Genomic DNA, 17,337 nt, shown 5'->3' with positions numbered 1-17,337 from the left:
TCAACTGGAAATCAGGAGCATGCCAAGGTTCCCAGAACTGAGTTCAAAAGTAATGTTTTTTATTTAGGTATAGGTAATTCAGATGTGAACTAGACAAAAGATCTGCCAGCAGAACGAGGAGAGTTTACAAGATCCAGCAGAGAGGAACTCCATGGTCTGCAGTGACACTTGTTGGGGATGGGATGTGTGCAAGTGGTTTTTTTCTGTAATGTGTCTTAAATCAAAATTAAGTGGACACCTAATTGCAGCCTAAAGTATGGATTTGTGAAGAGTGGGATTTAAGAGAGTGATCTTTCTTCTGTGATACCTTTTTTGAGAGTTCTACCTCTTCCTATGCATTATACAAGGAGTCCAGGAGCCTAACCTCAAAACTCTGAACCCCTGATACCTGTTTCCTGAAAGTTAGATGTTGCCATACTCAGCATTTGCGTGCTTAAGACTGGGGGGAAGTCAGAGGGATGAGCATATTGGGCTTTTTTCCACTGGTGTAGTCTGTTGTTTCTTGGCACTGTTTTAACAAAGTTGCTGACATCAGTTGGACATTTTCTCATCCTCTTCCCTGGGGAGAACTGTGTACAGTGGGTGCTCTGTTTCCACAAAAGGTGGGAGACGAGTTTCCTAGCTAAATAGGGAAGTTGTTCTATGCCTGTTGGCTGCTTAGAATGAAATTAGTTTGGTAGTAGGTCAGACAAAGATAAATTAAAATGTTGCGGAGAACTTTGCTGCTTGTTGAATTACTTCATCAGTACCTTGTTGACTGGAGCAAATCCAGAAGAGAAATGATCATAAATAAATGATCTAGAGCTATCTGTGGGAATTAAAACAAAACAAACAAACAAAAAAAACCCCAAAAAACCCACAACCCACAAATGACAAAAACAAGAAGAAAACAAATGAGGACTGCCATGCTTCAGTCAGACAGTGCTACATCTAGAGATCTTGAACTGCCTGGTCTATACTGTTGTCAATTAATGAATAACTTTTCCTTCCAGGATGGTCAGTGAAGTAGTTCTTAACAGTTCTAAGTTGACAAGTGGAAAGTGCTTCATAGCATAAACAGGAAACTAATGTTATTTTCTCTGTAGTTTTTCATTTTAATATATTTCCCTTCTCATTCCTTCTAGTTTGTGCCAGAGGAAAAATTAAAACAATTGTAGCATTGATACTCAAAAATTTTATGGTGAATTAATAATGGCTTTTTCTAATCTTTTTTTAAGGTATTTGATTCCAAATGCAGGTGATGCTACCAAAGCCATAAAACAACAGATCATGAAAGTATTGGATGCCTTGGAGAGTTAATAACTAAAGACTTTGTAGAGAACAGTTTATAAAGAAGAAACCAAGATACTGTATGTGGACACAAGCTGACTGTTTCCCAACCGAATACTAACTTAAGAGAATTTTTCTGTTTGCTGATGGGAGTGCCTGAGTAGCAGGCTTAGGATAGGGTAAATTATTATCAGTTTCTGAACAGGATTTTTAATTTTTTTATTGTTTTTTGTTTGTTCTTTGTTTTGAAATGTTTATTATAAAGGTCAGTTTGTTTCATTTTCAGTGCAGCCTTAACGTGAGTCATCTGGGTTCACATTAAGTGTGTTAAAGAAATGAAGCACTGCTGGACACAGACAAGCAGTTGAAAACAGAATGGGGTTTTAAATTACTGACCCTCGAAAATAAAATGTCTCCATTGCCTACAGTTTATAAATTTGATTTTTGCATACTCGGTACTATCAAGGACTGATTAAAAACTTGGTTTTATGTGCAGAGCAGATAAAAATCTTAGAAGTACTGGTTCCTTCTCATTAAAAAGGGTTAAGTCCAGCTTGGGCTGCTGATAAATGGAAAAAATGCAAGCAATTTGTAAAATTAACTTTTTTAAAAGTCTTATCCACTACTAGGTTAAATAATTGGAATTGGTGGCAAGGCAATTTTTAAATACCACTGTGAACAATAAGCTTTTACTACAGGGTTGTAATTTTTTAATTATGCAAGATTTTACATTTCGTAGGTTGAAGCTGTTTCTCTTGTAAGGATGAGTGTGTGCATTGAAATTTAAGCTAATACTTCATGACAGAATATGATAGTTGAAAGCAAGTTACCTTGCTCCTCAAAAACAAAATATCTAAGATAATAACTAGACCTTTAACAACCTTCGGTTCAGCACAGAAGTATGTGCTAATTGAAGCTGTGTTCAGCGAGAAAATTAACGCATAAAAATAAAATTAAGAGATCCAAGTGCTATATACTTGTGATAGATGTATTAATTACCTGTTGCCTCCATTGATTTAAGGATTTGCTTATATTCTTTTAACTAGCATATTCTAAATTAGCTAATGTTGGAGAGATGGCAGCTATGTGATTGTTTATCAGCAGCTTTCCATTTGTTCCAAGAACGGTTCTCATGTTAAAAAACTCAGTACAGAAATGTCCTTATGGCCGAGGTGTAGCATCTTTATAGACTGATGTGGAAATTACCAAAAACTCTGAAATAAAGATGCCAGGGATTAGCTTTGCTGCATGAAGTCTTCTGAGTATTTGAATCAAAACCTGTGAATTGATACCTCATCAGGAGGTAAAATAAATTAAACTGACCTTTATAAAAACAGTTATTCTAAGTTATTTTACTAGGAATCAAGCTAGGGCACCTTATTTCTGGAAGTAATTCCCTTTTTTTTTTTTCTTCTTAGTATCTGAGTAAACACCAATAGAACTTGAACTGTTGAAGATATTTGCATGAAATTGCACCTGGGCCAACACTCATGTATTTAGTTTTGCCCAGCAGCTGTTGTATTACATTTTCCTCTTCCTACTCCCTTCTGAAAATATCCTAAAGAGTCTCTGACTCTGTGCCTACTTCAGCAATGAGATTTTTTTCATGTAAAGATGTTTGTGTTACTGTTTATAAACTACAGTTGTAAATAAACCAGTACAATTTGAACATAACTTGTTCTGTCAGAAAGCATTTAGTTACATACTGTGTGAATTTTCTGAATCGATTAACAGTTTTTCCTAAAGGTATTTTGTAAATGGAAGTGAATTTGATCCTTGGAGTGCAAGAAGCTGATTATGGATCACAGGAAGCTACTGTCACTGACATCTTAATGTAAGTATTTTAGAATTTAGACTTAGACTAATTTCATTAAACAGTTTTGAGCGAGCCTTAGTAAGCATTCCTAAAAAGGTCAAAATGAGTTATCACATGGTGAACGTATAGACAGGATATCTGCATAAATTCCAGACTTCTCAGCATTGCATTTTTATATTATGAAAATGCTGACAAAATGATACAACTCATTTCTCCTAGTCATTGGAGCGGGAGGAATTGTGAAAAGTACATTCAGTTGTTACACGGGTGCATTTGGATATTAAATGTGAGAAGAGGGTAAAGTGTCTTCATAGAGAAGCGTACAACAAATAGCTTTTAGATCTACACTAGGTAAAGCTATAGTAAGTCAGTTCTTAAATTTCTTTTGTGTAGAAATATATAATCCAAGCCATTAAGAATCTAATTATGTGTAATTTTTAGGGCAATGTGCAAGTTATCATCAGACTCCTTACAAAGCTCAGTCCAAACCATGAATAATTTCAATGGTGTTTTATGCATCTCTGCCCACAACTTAAAGGTATATCTACTGTGTTGGTTATGACGTTTGTATTGCTAAGCAGAATTCCAGTTACAGTACTGGAGTGACACTTTTCGAAAAGAAAAATCAAAATAGTCAGCGTGCTATTTCCTGTCTCCTTCATCTTCAAAGTAGTTTGGTTTTTTTCATTATTTGCCAGAGGTTTGCGGGCTCTTGGGTTTTATTATATGCACTGCTGTCTGTATTGTTGAATATAAGATGACAGCTGCTATGTCACTTTTACTTATTTTGGTGATAGAAATGAGGTCTGTAGACAGGAAAGAAACACGCTTCTCAGAGTAAGCTTTCCTGCCAAACGGAAGCTCTTACCTTTGTGTTTCATAGCCAGGGTCAGTGCTGCTGTGCTCGCTGATGGCCCTTCAGTTATCTCACAAGTTCTTTTAGATTCTGATCTGTATGAGAACTTGCAGAGAACTTTGCATGTATTACCCTCCAAATATACTCTGACTGTGGAGATGCAATTTTACTTACATTGCTTTCATTAGATGAAGGTAAAGATTATTTACCATTCTTTCAGTTTAGTCCTGTTAGGCCATACACCTGGGTCGCAGAAGTTTGTAGCTTTTCCTTCATTTCAGCTGAAGTTTCAAAACTTCTGATACAGTCAAATAACCTTTTTCAACTTCAACAGCCATAGTCTACTGAATGGCTGAAAAGTTTCCCCTTTTTGGGAAGCAGGGGCGGGTTATAGTGTGTAACTTGTTCTTTTGGGTGTATTTGGTACTTTCAGATATTTTTGTTTTGAAACTTGAGAAATATACAGTATCTCTCTGAACCATGGGAAACCTGAATTTTTAGCCTCTGCTTTTTGCCTTGAAAGGATGATATGGCTTCACTGCTTTCTTGTTTTGTGTTCTGCCCCAAACCACACGTGAACTCAGGAGACAGACGTTCTTTGCACCTGGAGACCCCTGAGGTGTGCAGTTAAAAAAAAAAAAAAGAAAAAGAAGTTCATATATGCTGTTTCTAATAACATGGGGAGGTGTAAAAGGGAGGGAGGCCTGCCAAAGAGCTGCCTCATCCCCTCTTGGTAATTCTGCCGTCCTTTGTCTCGGTCAGTTTGGGATGGGGTGTTCACTTTACTGCTCCAAGGGGCAGACTGAACAGTTTTTCTCTTGAAGGAAGGTTTGTAGCTGGTGCAAGCAGTAGTGGTTGTGCTGTTTATAGTGGTTATGAACTTCCTATCCTTTGCACGTTTCCTGAAAGTGAACACATGTAAGAGATTGATCACCCTGGAATACCCATTTTGTTTTATCTTTGCCCTTTCTGCTGTCATATGCTTTCAATTTGAGATACTCTCGCATGAGACATACTGCCTCTACACAACAGAGAGTCATAGAGTAGTTTGGTTTGTTAGAGGCATTTAAAGGTCATCTAGTCCACCACACACACTCTTCCCACATCCCCCCCCCCCCCCCCCCCCCCCCCCATGATGAGCAGGGACGTCTTCAACTAGATCAGGTTGCTCAGAGCCCCTTTCAACCTGGTCTTGAATGTTTCCAGGGATGGAGCATCTACCGCTTCTCTGGGCAACCTATGCCAGTGTTTCACCAGCCTTATTGTAAAAAAATGTTACTGGAAGGCTGCTATAAGGTCTCCCCGGAACCTTCTCTTCTCCAGGCTGAACAACCCCAACTCTCTCAGCCTGTCCTCACAGGAGAGGTGCTCCAGCCTCTGATCATCTTTGTGGCCCTCCTCTGGACTTGAATCTACAATTCTACAAATGTGCTTTTAAAAAGCCCACAATGGCAAAATACACAGATGAGGCAGCGATGCTCTGTGGTGAGTAGAGAGGAGCAGGTACCAAAGCCAGCGTGGCAGTTAGTGTGTGGGTTTGTACCTTAGGACGTGCCCTTCTTGTCAAGGAAGATGGGGATGTCCCAGGTGCAGGAGTGGCCTTAACCTATAAACAAGTACGGGTCTCTTGGGAGGAGCCCTTAATACAAGGCTGCTTATAGGGATTGATGGGGCTTTTTGGACTTGGGGAAGTTGATCCCGAAATGGGATGGAGGAAGCAGCCGGGCTGTGTTAAGAGCAGTATTTGAGCTGCCGGAGAGGCGCTCCCCGTTCCCGCCGCCTCTGCCGCGGGTTTGGGACGCGGGGCCGGGACTACATTTCCCAGCAGCCCCCGCGGCGAGGCCCGCACGCACGCGCCCGGGCGGGCTGCCCCCGGCCCTATAAGGGCGGTGGCGGAGGCGCGCGGGGATGCAGGCGGCGCGCGGAGCCATGGCCAGTGAGTGGCGGCGCGGGCGGAGCAACGGTTACTTCGAACGGTTACTTCCTCTCGTACCCCTCCTCATCGTCATCCTCCTCCTCCTCCCACTCCCTCCCAACCTCCCTTCCCCGGGGACGCAGGGAAAAGGGCGGACATGGGGTTGAACCTCTCCCTCCAGCGGAGCTCCGGCCTCCCGTTCCGGGGCCTCAGGAGCAGCTTCCCCGTCCGCCCCGGGGCTCGCCGCGGGGTCACCGCCTCCCCCTCAGCCGCTGCCGGCCCCTCCTCGTCCCCGCTGCGGCCTTACACTCTCACCCGACGGTCGGGACAGGCCGCGGGTTGGCAGCTGCCCCGGCCAGGGGTTCCTCAGTCCTTCTGGGGACTGGGGAGGCCTCAATCCCGGGTGCTGTCTCCGAGCCCTCGGAGGAGAGTGGAATAACGCAGGTACCAGAGGCAGCTGCCCCGGGCACTCCCGCTTTGCCACAGACTGACAGAAACCATTTGCCGTGCACCTCTCCTCTGCTGCAAATGTTCGGCTTGTCAAGAAGATAGAGCAGAGCAAACCAGACTTGCTTAGCTTCTGATGTTTTCCAAAAAAAACCCAAGATTTGCAGTGATACAAACATGAACCATTATTTTACTCTGACACACTTCTACCAGCGTGTGGCTTGCATTGTGATAGGCTTACCCTAAAAATTGCTTTTAAATAAGTTTTTGAGGCAGTTTAGCAAGGCTGGAAGAAGAGATCTTGGGCCTCTACTGCACTGTTGCGTATTTCTCTGTGTATTTCTGTTATTTCTACATCTCAGTGTTTCTGAACAAAACTGTGGGCACGAGTGTATGTATCCTGATGTGACTGAGCTTTAGTTTTGCCTTTAAACACACTCCCAACCTGAGGCACAGGGAAAATAAGATTAATGGTTTCCTGGTGGGTTAAACATTATGGGAGGAAGTTAAAGTTTTTCCTAGTAGATGCTCTTTTGGGTTTATTGCAAAAGTGGATTTATGCTGAAATGTAAATTTCTAAGTGTCTGATTTTTCTGAGCTAAAACACATTCTACAAACGTGGAAAAGTTTTAGATTCCTAGTATGGTTATCTAGGTGTGTCTGGAAGCTAACTATGGTTGCATCTGTTCGAAGTCTCAGTGAAGCTTTGTTTACTCAGTAAACTAAATATTAAGAGTCTCTCACATGAAGAGTGGCAAAGCGACTTGTTCATCATTTGCTTAACCTCTGGAAACAAGCTGCTTAGCTACTGAAGTGAGAACTAAAGTAAGAAGAAAGGTGTTCTGGCCTGACTGTTCCTGACCTAGTCTCGTCTTTATTTGAATCAGTTCTATTTCCCTGACCACTGAGGCTGTGTTGCTTGCAACTTTTTCTTTATCCTGTAGTGGTCTTTGACTGTATGAGGGACATTGATGATAATGCTTGCGATTGTCTCTTGGCTAGAAACCATATGGTAAAGAAATGATCAGGAAAGGCGTTACCCTTATTAGTTTTTATATCCATTTCCCAGGCCAGGTGTGATCTGAGGGATAAAAGGAAGCTATTCCTATATTTGGTTCTTTTGGTGTGATCTAATCGTTTAGTTTCCTAGTGGCGTTTTAGGACATGCAGTGGTCATCAGGCAACGGGCACAACAAAAAGATAGGCTCACAAAATGTGTAGCAAACTGGGAAGAAAGAAGCAGGTCTAAGTGATTAGTGGTGTCCCTTTCTGTCACGCAGTATATTATATTAAAACTTGGGCTGGTTACTGCCTAGGCTGAGTGTTACTAGCGTGTGAACCCTGTGACCTGAGCAGAGTGATGGCAATATACAGTTACCATTAGCAAGCCTAGGTTTTAATGTTCTCCCTGTGTTAATCAGTTTCCAGAGTCATAGACAGACCACAAAATGAGTTGGAAGGGGGTTGTGTATACTTTGGTATATGAGCAAATTTATTCTGTTAAATACTCCTTAGTGAAATCAAATTTTGAAGAGTGTTTCCTGAGGGAATTCTGCTGAGTAATGTTCTCTTTTCTGCCATTAGACTTCCGACTGGCTCTTATTCAGCTTCATGTATCTGCCGTTAAATCAGATAACCTTCAACGAGCCTGTGGACTGGTGAGAGAAGCATCAGCTAAAGGAGCTAAAGTAGTGGCTCTACCTGTGAGTAAAGTCATGGTCTACTTAGCACCTATACCTCAAACCTGTGGAAGCCTCTTTCTAGTGTTACTAATGCATTATATATTCCTGTTTCTCTCTAGATAGCATAGATGCTGTATGAGGCTTCAAAATAGGAAAAAAAACCAAAAACAAGCAGGGTTTCTGTCTAGCACCACACTTGAGAGAGAAAAACAAGAAGTAAAGATGAAAAAAAAAGCACATTGTCTTTTCTGTGGTGTAAGATTCTGATTAAGTTTTTGCTGGTTTAAATTCCCAACAGTTCCATCACTGCTAAGTTCTGAATTCACGAAAGTGATACTGCAGAAGCCTTCTGTGCTAGAAATGTAGGAAAAAGGTGATTTTTCAGCTTAAGAATGTTGATATGAAGATGAAGGAAAACAGGCATATCGCGACTCTTTGCTATGAGATAGTACATGAGAAACAAAATGGACTTAAGGCATTTTCAGCAGGTCATTTGTGGCTGAATTATGTTATAAAACATACTTCTATTGTGAATTCCTTGTGTGGCAATGTAAGTAGCCACTTGGAATTACTGACCATTTCTGATCTATTTTGTACTTCAGCCATGATTACCTTGCTGAATTTTCATACAGATGAGTGTGCTGGCAACAAGGTGACCTTCCCCGTGCAGTTTTGAGCTTTTTTTCCTCTCTTCCTGGGGGTACGTGTGTTACCCTTGTAACCTGCAGCTTCTGACTTGGGAGTGCAAAGTTCTCTGGGTGAACTTTTGGTATGAATGTTTTCCCTCCTGCTGTCACAGGTGAAGTATTAAGCAACCTTCCCAGCTCTTCTGTACTAAGAACAGCTCTTGCGTTGCAAATGTGACCTTTGAGTATTCTGTCTGGGCCTCCTACACTGAGATTATCTATTATTTGCTAGTTTCATCATGTGTACAAACATTGAGTTTTCCAGACCTATTTTGTTGAGGTACTTTGCCAATGATAATTTAAGCTTTTAGAGTAAACCTTGTCAAACAAAGGCAAGGTTTTTCACAGACTTTTGGGAGGTAAATTTTGTACTGGCATTAGGACATAGGCATAAAAATATTCTCTTCCCTCCACTAACAAGACATGTTAGCCTTGATATGTTAAACTTTTTTCTTTTCTGAACCAGGAAAATTTTGTGAGAGAAAAACTGTTTTTAATGTTTATGGATAAAAAATAAAAACAGAACCCATTTGAATATAAAACTTGATAGAGTTTTCAAAGACCTGTCACTGTATTCTTAGCACTTTGGAGAGCACAGGACTAGGTGATCTGTGCAGACGGGCTCCGGTTTTGTTCCAGCATCAGCTTAAGAATAGCTGCATGCCCTGCTACCGCAGGCTTTCACAGAGCTCTGCCTCTTCTCTGGAGCCCATGGTTTCAGTACCACGCGCACTACAGCTGGCAAGACGAAGGTGGAGGCAGCTGGCACTGCTTTCATTTCCTTGGAAGTTCAGTCCAGCTTTCGAAAGCCTGGGAAGGTTATTTGACAGCCTGCAGAAACTTCTCTTCCTGCCTATTCCATCTACAAATTCTGCTGTGGGTTAGCTGGCACCTGCTGGCAAAAACATCTATCCAGTTTTGGTTCAGTTAGTTTAGTTCAGTAGAATCTTCTGCAGTTGTTAAGAAGTTTGCTTGAGCAGTTAAGGCATAAATGTTTATTGTGCTATTCAGAGCTTGATTTTTGTGGCTTTTTGCTTTTTTGTTTTTTGTTTTTTCTTCCTTTGGGGGATCTTGCTCACTGGAAGTTGTAAAAAAGGTAACAATTGAGGCAGATGCTTGAGCATCTTGGAATCGCTTGCTGAAGAGTAGGTGCTGGTACTCTTTGATAGCCTATCTGTGGCCTTCAGCTGCACTCCTTCAGGGGACAAGAAAGTGTTGGGAGGATGTCTCACATCCTGACAGAGCTGGCAGAGTATAATATATAAATATATATATATTGTATCTTGTATAATATATACAATATTATATATCTATAATATATATTATATATTATAGATATAAATATAATGCAGAGTAAAAGTTCCGGGTATCTTGGGCATCTCAAATACCACTAGCCCCCTAGTTTAAGCATATAAACTGCTCTGTTAATCTGACTGTCTAAAGATTACATGCCTGCTTCTGAGGGACAGCAAATCTTTAACTAGAGCCTAGGGCAGAAGACACTGTTCAGTTTTGAGGCAATAGTGTTTAAAGGATTGTTTTAGCAAAAGTAATTTTGAGAAATGCATGGTTTTGTAAATGTCCTTTTAAAAAGTGAAGAATCATAGAATCATAGAATGGTTAGAGTTGGAAGGGACCTTGAAGATCATCGAGTTCCAAACCCCCTGCCCTGGGCAGGGACACCTCCCACTAGAGCAGGTTGCTCAAAGCCCCATCCAGCCTGGCCTTGAACACTTCCAGGGATGGGGCATCCACGGCTTCAAGAAGTTCATGGGCTGTGGATGAGCAGGAGCATTTCACGGTTTTGAGAGGCTCTATATCTAGCAAATGAGCTGGGTAGAACTTGGTTTATTGGTCTGATGAGAACATCCCTTGTGATCTGGCTAAGTCTAGACTGATAGATTTGCTAGCCTTCGTACTTGCAGTTTGCATGACACTTCTAGCTCTCATTCTGTTTAGCATGCATTCACACCAACACACCTGCTACATTTTCTCTAATTTCCAGTCTCTTGATATTTTCTGATTTGCTTATTGAGCTCCTGTAACTAAAGATTGTATGAGAACGTTGATTAATAGAGAGGAGTTTGAATGGTCGAGTACATCTCCTTGCAGTGGTGTTACTGGATTTTAACTTTTTTTTTTTTTTCCTGAATTCTAGGAATGCTTTAATTCTCCGTATGGAACCCAATACTTTAAGGAGTACGCAGAGAAGATCCCTGGGGAGTCAACACAGAAGCTCTCAGAAGTTGCAAAGGAGTGCAGCATATATCTCATTGGAGGTAGTTTACTTTTAGTGGCCATCTCATTGAGGGGAAAATGGGCAATGTCTATTAGTGCCATTGGATCAAAAATCTGTATAACACAGTGGGGGAAATCTTTGTTCTCACCTTTACAAAGGATCCATTCCAGAAGAGGATGGTGGAAAGCTGTATAATACATGTACTGTCTTTGGGCCTGATGGTGCAATGGTGGCAAAGCATAGAAAGGTAAGATGGCAGAATGCTGCTATTAAATATAATTTCTTTTGCTAATTAACTAGTTAGATCAAGATATCTAGCTATTTTGCAGGGATTTTTCCATGAGGAACATATAGAGCCATACTACAAATTAATCATTATATTTTTAGCTATTTTTAACTAGGCTCAACTACTGCATGGGAGAAGGACAGGGCATTGTATTTGGTAAGCAATATAAAAGTTTGATATGTGCATCACTTGGGTCATAGGAATTACATGTGTTGTTTAAAGTGGCCAGTCTTTTTTTTGCTTTTCAGATGTGTATATTTCTGTAAAGAAGAAAACTGCTTTAAATTATAAAGGAGATCTCACAATCTTAAGCAGTGTTTGGTTGGGATCCTGACAGAAGAGTGGTCTAGATAACAGTAACTAAGAAATACCTGTCTAATAGAAAGAGGCTCAAATACCTAGCAGATAAATCATTATTAATTATTATTCATACTATAATTACAGGTTCATTTGTTTGACATTAATATTCCTGGGAAGATACAGTTCAAAGAGTCTGAAACACTGAGTCCAGGGAATAGTTTCTCCGTGTTTGACACTCGTGAGTATAAGCCAACCCGTCTCTTGAAGGAGCTCTACCACAATAACACTACGCTCATTCTGGAATTCTCTTTCCCCTTTTCCTCCCCAGCAATGGATTTTTATAATATCAGATTTATATTAGGCATTTGACAAGCACAGCAAATATAGTTTTAAATTTGTTCCAAGTCACTTCTGAAACTTTTAAAAATGCAGTGTGACTGCAAAAGGACAGAGGAGTAGGAAGGGTTGAAGCATACATTGTGGCACTTGCCTTAATAAATCTTACTGATTTGTTAAAGAGAAGTTACTGTATTTTTTTTTTATAGCAGTTACATCTTTAAATGGTTCTTAAAGGAATGGCTTGGAAAAATATATGTAGCAAGCAGCTACACTGGAACATTGTTTCATGTAAGGATAATATAATAATGGAAGCAAATAACTGTAAATCCCATTCCAGCATTCATGGACCAATCACATCAGGTGAAAAAGCAAGACATCTCCTCCCCTCACCCCCACCCCCCATTTTCAAAAAGTAACACATCCTGTTTAATGAGCTCTCCAAAGAGTCTTGTCTCCCGTAGTCACTTTTTTCTCCTTGCGATGTGCATGCTGTAAGAAAGTATGTGACTTTAGTTTCTTTAGTCTGTGAAGAGCAGCAAGTGCTTTCTTTTCTTGAAAATAAAATAACTCAAAAACCTGCAGCTAGATCAGATGAATACATTATGCAAAGACCTGATGTAACAGGATTTTGTGGAAATGGCTGCTCTTAAAGGGTGGATAAGGCTGCTGCTCACACTCTTCCTCTCATTGTGGAGCATGAATTCTCCCCCACAAATAGCCAATGCTTGTTACAGATAAGGATTCACATTTAAATATAGCTCCTCTTGTTACTGGGAGACACATAAAATAACAGCTGGCTGGCTGGAGGCTTGTGATTTCTTTTGTGTACTTGTGGTAGCAATGTGACCGTTGTCTCTTGTGTTTTGAGAGCAGCATACTGTAAAGTGGGCCTGGGCATCTGCTACGATATGAGATTTGCTGAGATGGCTCAAGTCTACGGACAGAAAGGTGAGGCTGGGTCACCTGATGGAGCCTGGTTAGCACTAAGGCCTGGATTATGTGGGGCCCTTTCAGGGTGGTACCTACTGGGCAACCTGTGTGATCGGGCACTCTTATCCTTGCCCAGTAACACAAAATGCATCTTGTGGCCAAGACTTTGTTATTCAAACGAGTGTCTGTTCTCCTTGAGTAAAGTAACAATCATTTCCTGATAACACCTTTGCTGATGGAGTGATGGAGGTGGGTATATCCCCACACCTGGTGATGTGTCACAGGGCTTTGCTGACAAGTTGTCACCCGTGTCATGCACGGACAGGCTCTGTTTGGTTCCGTTTTGGGCAGAGGTTGGGAAGCACTGAAAAAAACCTCACCTTGTGTCTCAATGTGAAGGGTCACTCTAAGGTAAACAACCTTCTCCTTAGTGATGGTTGGGTTTTAATTTTCTTTTAACAAAGGTTGCCAGCTGCTGATATATCCAGGGGCTTTTAACATGACAACGGGACCAGCTCATTGGGAACTGCTACAAAGGGGACGGTAAGAACAAAGTGACAGCTTATCTTCCTGTTCCAGAGGAGGTTTTAACATGTGGAACTGAGTTCCAAATGACACTGTGCATCAGAAGTGATGCTGCAGGGCCACTCTGCTGTTGGAGTTGTACCATTCCTCAAGCCTTGCATGGGACACCAAACTGATTTTGTTGTCAAGAAGAAAAGCAGGAAGAGCTTATCCTTCACCCCTGGCAGCCCCTCAGCAGCTGCACCCTTTCAAGGAGGCTTTTCCCTGAAACCCTTCACACAAACTTCTGGACAGAAGAGCCCATAACCATTTGAGAACTGCTCTAATTACAGATAGAAATAGTCCCTGAGGCTCTGGAATGCAGTCTTATTTATTCATTTGGTCAGCTTCAATCAACTTTGATCCGTACTGAATGAACATGTAATTCATTCTACCCGCTAACTCTGGAGCAGGTGCTGGAGGCTTCTCTTTCCAGGCTCTGCTCTCGCTGACCTACATATCATTTACAGTTGCAGCTAGTCCTTGGGGGGACATACAGCTTGCCCTTCAGAGTGAATTCTTTTTCTTCTGTTCAGTTAATTGATGGTATAAAAAAAAATATTCTATTCACTTCCCTCCTCCCCCTCCCTTCTCTCATCTTTCTTTGAACACAGAGCTGTCGATAATCAAGTCTACGTAGCTGCTGTATCTCCTGCTAGAGATGAGAAAGCATCCTATGTTGCCTGGGGACACAGCACTGTAGTAAACCCATGGTGAGTTCATAAAAAACCCAAGCAACCCCACCTTTTCTTGGTTAAAAATGTGTTTTACTTGACAGTCACACTTCAGTCCCGCATTTGTCTTAGAAATATCACAAGTTCTTAGTAAAAAGCATCTGAGACTTAAGCCTACATTCTCAAACTCATCCTTTAAAACTGCCTGACTGAAAAACAAGAAAGAAACTACAACTAGTTTAACAGTATGTATTCTTTTTGGTAGTGAAGAAGCTACTTAGTCCTAATATTCAGCATTAGTTAAGCTGCTGATCCTTTCAACATGTCCCTTGAGTTCAGTCCATTATATACTATGTATTGTACTAATTCTCTGTGCTGAACTGAACCATCTTAAACAGTTTACACAAAACTATTTCATTTGCTTAAAGAACAACACTGCTTTGACATAAAAAGGAACAAGAATGTCTTCAGGTAAATAAGAGACATATTCTGGCTTAAACAGAAGTCACACAGGTGCACAGGAGGTAAAGGTGACCAAAGCTTCAGTTATTTTTCTTTCAAATAAATCTATTCTCTTCTAGATGATTGCAAAGTAAGAAAAGCTTTATCCATGTCTTGAGCTTTTAACTTTGTAAGATGAAAGCAGTGACCTAGTGGGAGACATGATAATGTTCAGTAGCTCATACAGAGTAAAAGTGTACTCCTATTAAAAGCCAGTAGAATCTGGAAGGAGAAAGTGTTAGTCTTTGCCATATATGGCTGTCCCTGGTGATGCTGGTATTCCCCCCTGAGCTATACTGTATGCTCATGCACTAGTTCTCAGAGTTGCTCTTATGGTGATTCTTGATCTTCCTTGTGTTAAATATGTATATGTCATATATAAAATGTGCCACATATAAAGCCTGGAAGCCATTGCTGTCATGCCAGAGTTATGAATTAGGATGCTATTTTAGGACTGCCCTGTCTTTACAGCTGTAGACATCGAGGGTAGGAACCCCCACTTGTACAAACAGCAGCAACTGGACTGATGCCTCGAGAGCTCTGTGTTAATGCTGTGAACAAATGTGCTTAATTTCGCAGGGGTGAAGTCATAGCCAAAGCTGGGGCTGAGGAAACAGTTGTATACACAGATATCGGTAAGAGTCAAGTTTGGGATTTCTCCCCTGCTTGCTTTCTTGAGTACGGGTCATGAGACTAAGAGGCAGTTAAAGTCTGTGGGGATGCAGTGTTCCTATCCCTTCTCCACCTTGGCTAGATTAAAGCAAGAACAAGCAGCACCTGACTATTCTCTTCCAGTTTCCTTACTTATGAAAAAGCTGCCACCTTAGGGAAGAGCAAAGATGAGGCTTCCTTCAGCCCTGGCTGCCCAGTCACAGTGCTCTACAGGCCCATTCTCTGTGAAAGCTGCTCTTTTCCCTGCCGTACTTCAGAGCAAGTCAGGAGCTTTCCTTTTTGCCTGCTGTTCTAAAAGCTCTTTCTCCTCCCTCTGCAGATCTGAAGAAACTTGCAGAAATACGTCAACAAATTCCTATTTTAAGCCAGAAGCGTTGTGATCTCTATGGCATAGAGATGAAAAAGTGAAGCTGGGTGACTAAAGAAGGTTGAATTGACACAATGGCTGCTCCTTTCATCTTCGGAAGGGTTCCCTTACTAGTTGCTCCACAATCTACTGCTAAAATGTGACAGTTAATTTAAAAAAAAAACAAACATAAAACCACCAACCAAAAGAATCCAACTTGGTGGTGTAATTCTAAAATTGATTCAACTACAACTTTTCTATCTCCTCTCATACTTCAGTATTTTATAATTTACAGCTGGGATAAAGATGGAGGTGAAATCAGTTCAACACAGTAGTAATTAACATCATTGCTTTTTATGCATCACAATGTTATAGTTACCTTTTTGGGGCTTTTTTGTAGAACATAGAAAGGGGAACCTTGTTCTCACTGGGAATCCTCTGAAGTCAGCTTTGATATTGAGAATTTTTCAGTGAATCATCAGGTGCTCTAGAAGGATGATGCTGCCATCTCCGTCCTTCTTAGTTGTATGTGCCTTAACAAAGGTCGTCGAATACCCAACTTCTAACTTGGCAATCTTAAAATTTAACACACTAATCAAAACAGGCCAAATTCTGCTCTGTGCTGCTTGGGGACAATGCAAGAAGCTGCCAGATGGAGCTACTACTATAGAAGAATCTGTAACAAGTTTTGGTTCATGTGTCCCGTGTGGAATATATGTATATTAAATTCTCCTTATTGCAATTCCCGTTTATTGCTGAGGTGACGCAGGTTACTGTTTTGTTAAAGGAATTCCCATCAGCACACCTTTGCTGTATGTGCTGCTTCCTTAATATAATGTCTGAACGGGCCTTAATTCTGCTGCCAGCCCATCTTTGCCTGAAAAGGCTGAGGAGGGGGTCACTCAAGAGTTAGAAAACTTGTTACACTATGTCTTTCTGCCCACAGCCTTCTGCAGGACGGGGGCTAGAACTATTGCTACCAAAGGCCAGCTTCCATCAGCTGCACAGAACACTCCTTTCCTCATTGCTCACGCTGAAGGCACTAACAAACTGACGATTAAAGATGCCTTTAAAATACTGTTTTGATGTTTTTGTTTTCTTAGAAGAAAGACACCTTGGTGCTTCTTTGAATGTTAAAAGATAAGAATTTGCAAATGGCTTTTTTTTTTTGGTCCTTGGGATGAAAGAGAAGCAATTATAACTACCCACCTTTTCTCACGGGGCTTTTAGTTTTCCAGCAGGTAAATGATAAACTACTAAGAGAGATTTCAATATACAAAAATGGGAGGAGGGAGAGGTGGTTTTTGTCTTGCTCCAGTTAACCACCTTACCATTTTATTCACGTTCAGCCCTCCTACTCTTCCCTTAGCTGCTCTCTTGACTACTATTTTTTAATTTTTTTTGGCTTCTCCGGCATGAGCTAGGTGTGTGTTTTATAGAGGAAAATTAACGGTTACATCAAGCCAAACCCGATGCATCTTTCCCCTCAAAAGACAGGTCACACTATTCCACTCCGTGGCACTAGCTATTCCAGCAGGTATTTTTTACTCTGTACTCTTCCCTGCATTTTGGTGCACATACTGTACTGGAACTCTTAAGAAACAAAGCCACAGAGCATAAGGTGAAATGAAGATTTATTTGTTGAAAAATAAATATAAAAAAATTAACAATTTACCATTTGAGTCAAGTCTCCTGCATTAGATTAATGCCTCCCACACACTCAACAATTGGCATCCATGATGGCCATCACTGAGCTCCAACTTCTAAATCATAGAAACTATAATACATTCTTCTTTTTTTTTTTTTTTTAACTAC

General features: G+C 40.9%; 2 protein-coding genes across 6 annotated transcripts in view; both read left to right on the top strand.

Moving 5' to 3' along the window:
* Window positions 1-2,943, top strand: part of TBC1D23 (TBC1 domain family member 23) — a 34,867-nt gene extending 31,924 nt beyond the window's left edge. For 2 of the 4 annotated variants that reach the window (XM_014947198.1, XM_014947196.1), the window contains one exon: window positions 1,218-2,943. In XM_014947198.1, the coding sequence (XP_014802684.1) occupies window positions 1,218-1,299 (82 nt within the window). In that variant the 3' untranslated portion in view covers window positions 1,300-2,943. The remainder of the gene's footprint in view (window positions 1-1,217) is intronic. The other 2 variants (XM_014947199.1, XM_014947197.1) reach the window with 2 other exon arrangements.
* A 2,431-nt stretch (window positions 2,944-5,374) lies between these two features.
* On the top strand, window positions 5,375-16,601 carry NIT2 (nitrilase family member 2). 2 transcript variants are annotated; one of them, XM_014947201.1, is made up of 10 exons: window positions 5,375-5,426; window positions 7,888-8,006; window positions 10,830-10,950; window positions 11,069-11,157; window positions 11,641-11,734; window positions 12,709-12,783; window positions 13,230-13,308; window positions 13,944-14,042; window positions 15,084-15,139; window positions 15,496-16,601. In XM_014947201.1, exons 1-10 carry the CDS (start codon window positions 5,390-5,392, stop codon window positions 15,582-15,584), a joined length of 858 nt encoding a protein of 285 aa, XP_014802687.1. In that variant the 5' UTR covers window positions 5,375-5,389; the 3' UTR covers window positions 15,585-16,601. The 2 variants fall into 2 exon arrangements, with proteins under 2 accessions (XP_014802687.1, XP_014802688.1); XM_014947202.1 differs by lacking the exon at window positions 5,375-5,426 and adding an exon at window positions 5,808-5,877.
* The last annotated feature ends 736 nt before the right edge of the window (window positions 16,602-17,337 follow it).

Source organism: Calidris pugnax, unplaced genomic scaffold (genome assembly GCF_001431845.1).
Source record: "Calidris pugnax isolate Ruff unplaced genomic scaffold, ASM143184v1 scaffold95, whole genome shotgun sequence".
Classification (NCBI taxonomy): domain Eukaryota; kingdom Metazoa; phylum Chordata; class Aves; order Charadriiformes; family Scolopacidae; genus Calidris; species Calidris pugnax.
Note: the sequence above shows the minus strand (reverse complement) of the source record. Positions and strands in the feature narration are given on the sequence as shown.

Excerpts from the sequence above, each read along its gene's own strand:
- NIT2 (XM_014947201.1), top strand. The coding sequence starts at position 5,390 with ATGGCAAAATACACAGATGAGGCAGCGATGCTCTGTG. Across the intron at positions 10,951-11,068 it reads CAGCATATATCTCATTGGAG|GATCCATTCCAGAAGAGGAT; the intron begins GTAGTTTACTTT and ends ACCTTTACAAAG. Across the intron at positions 11,735-12,708 it reads TTTCTCCGTGTTTGACACTC|CATACTGTAAAGTGGGCCTG; the intron begins GTGAGTATAAGC and ends TTTTGAGAGCAG.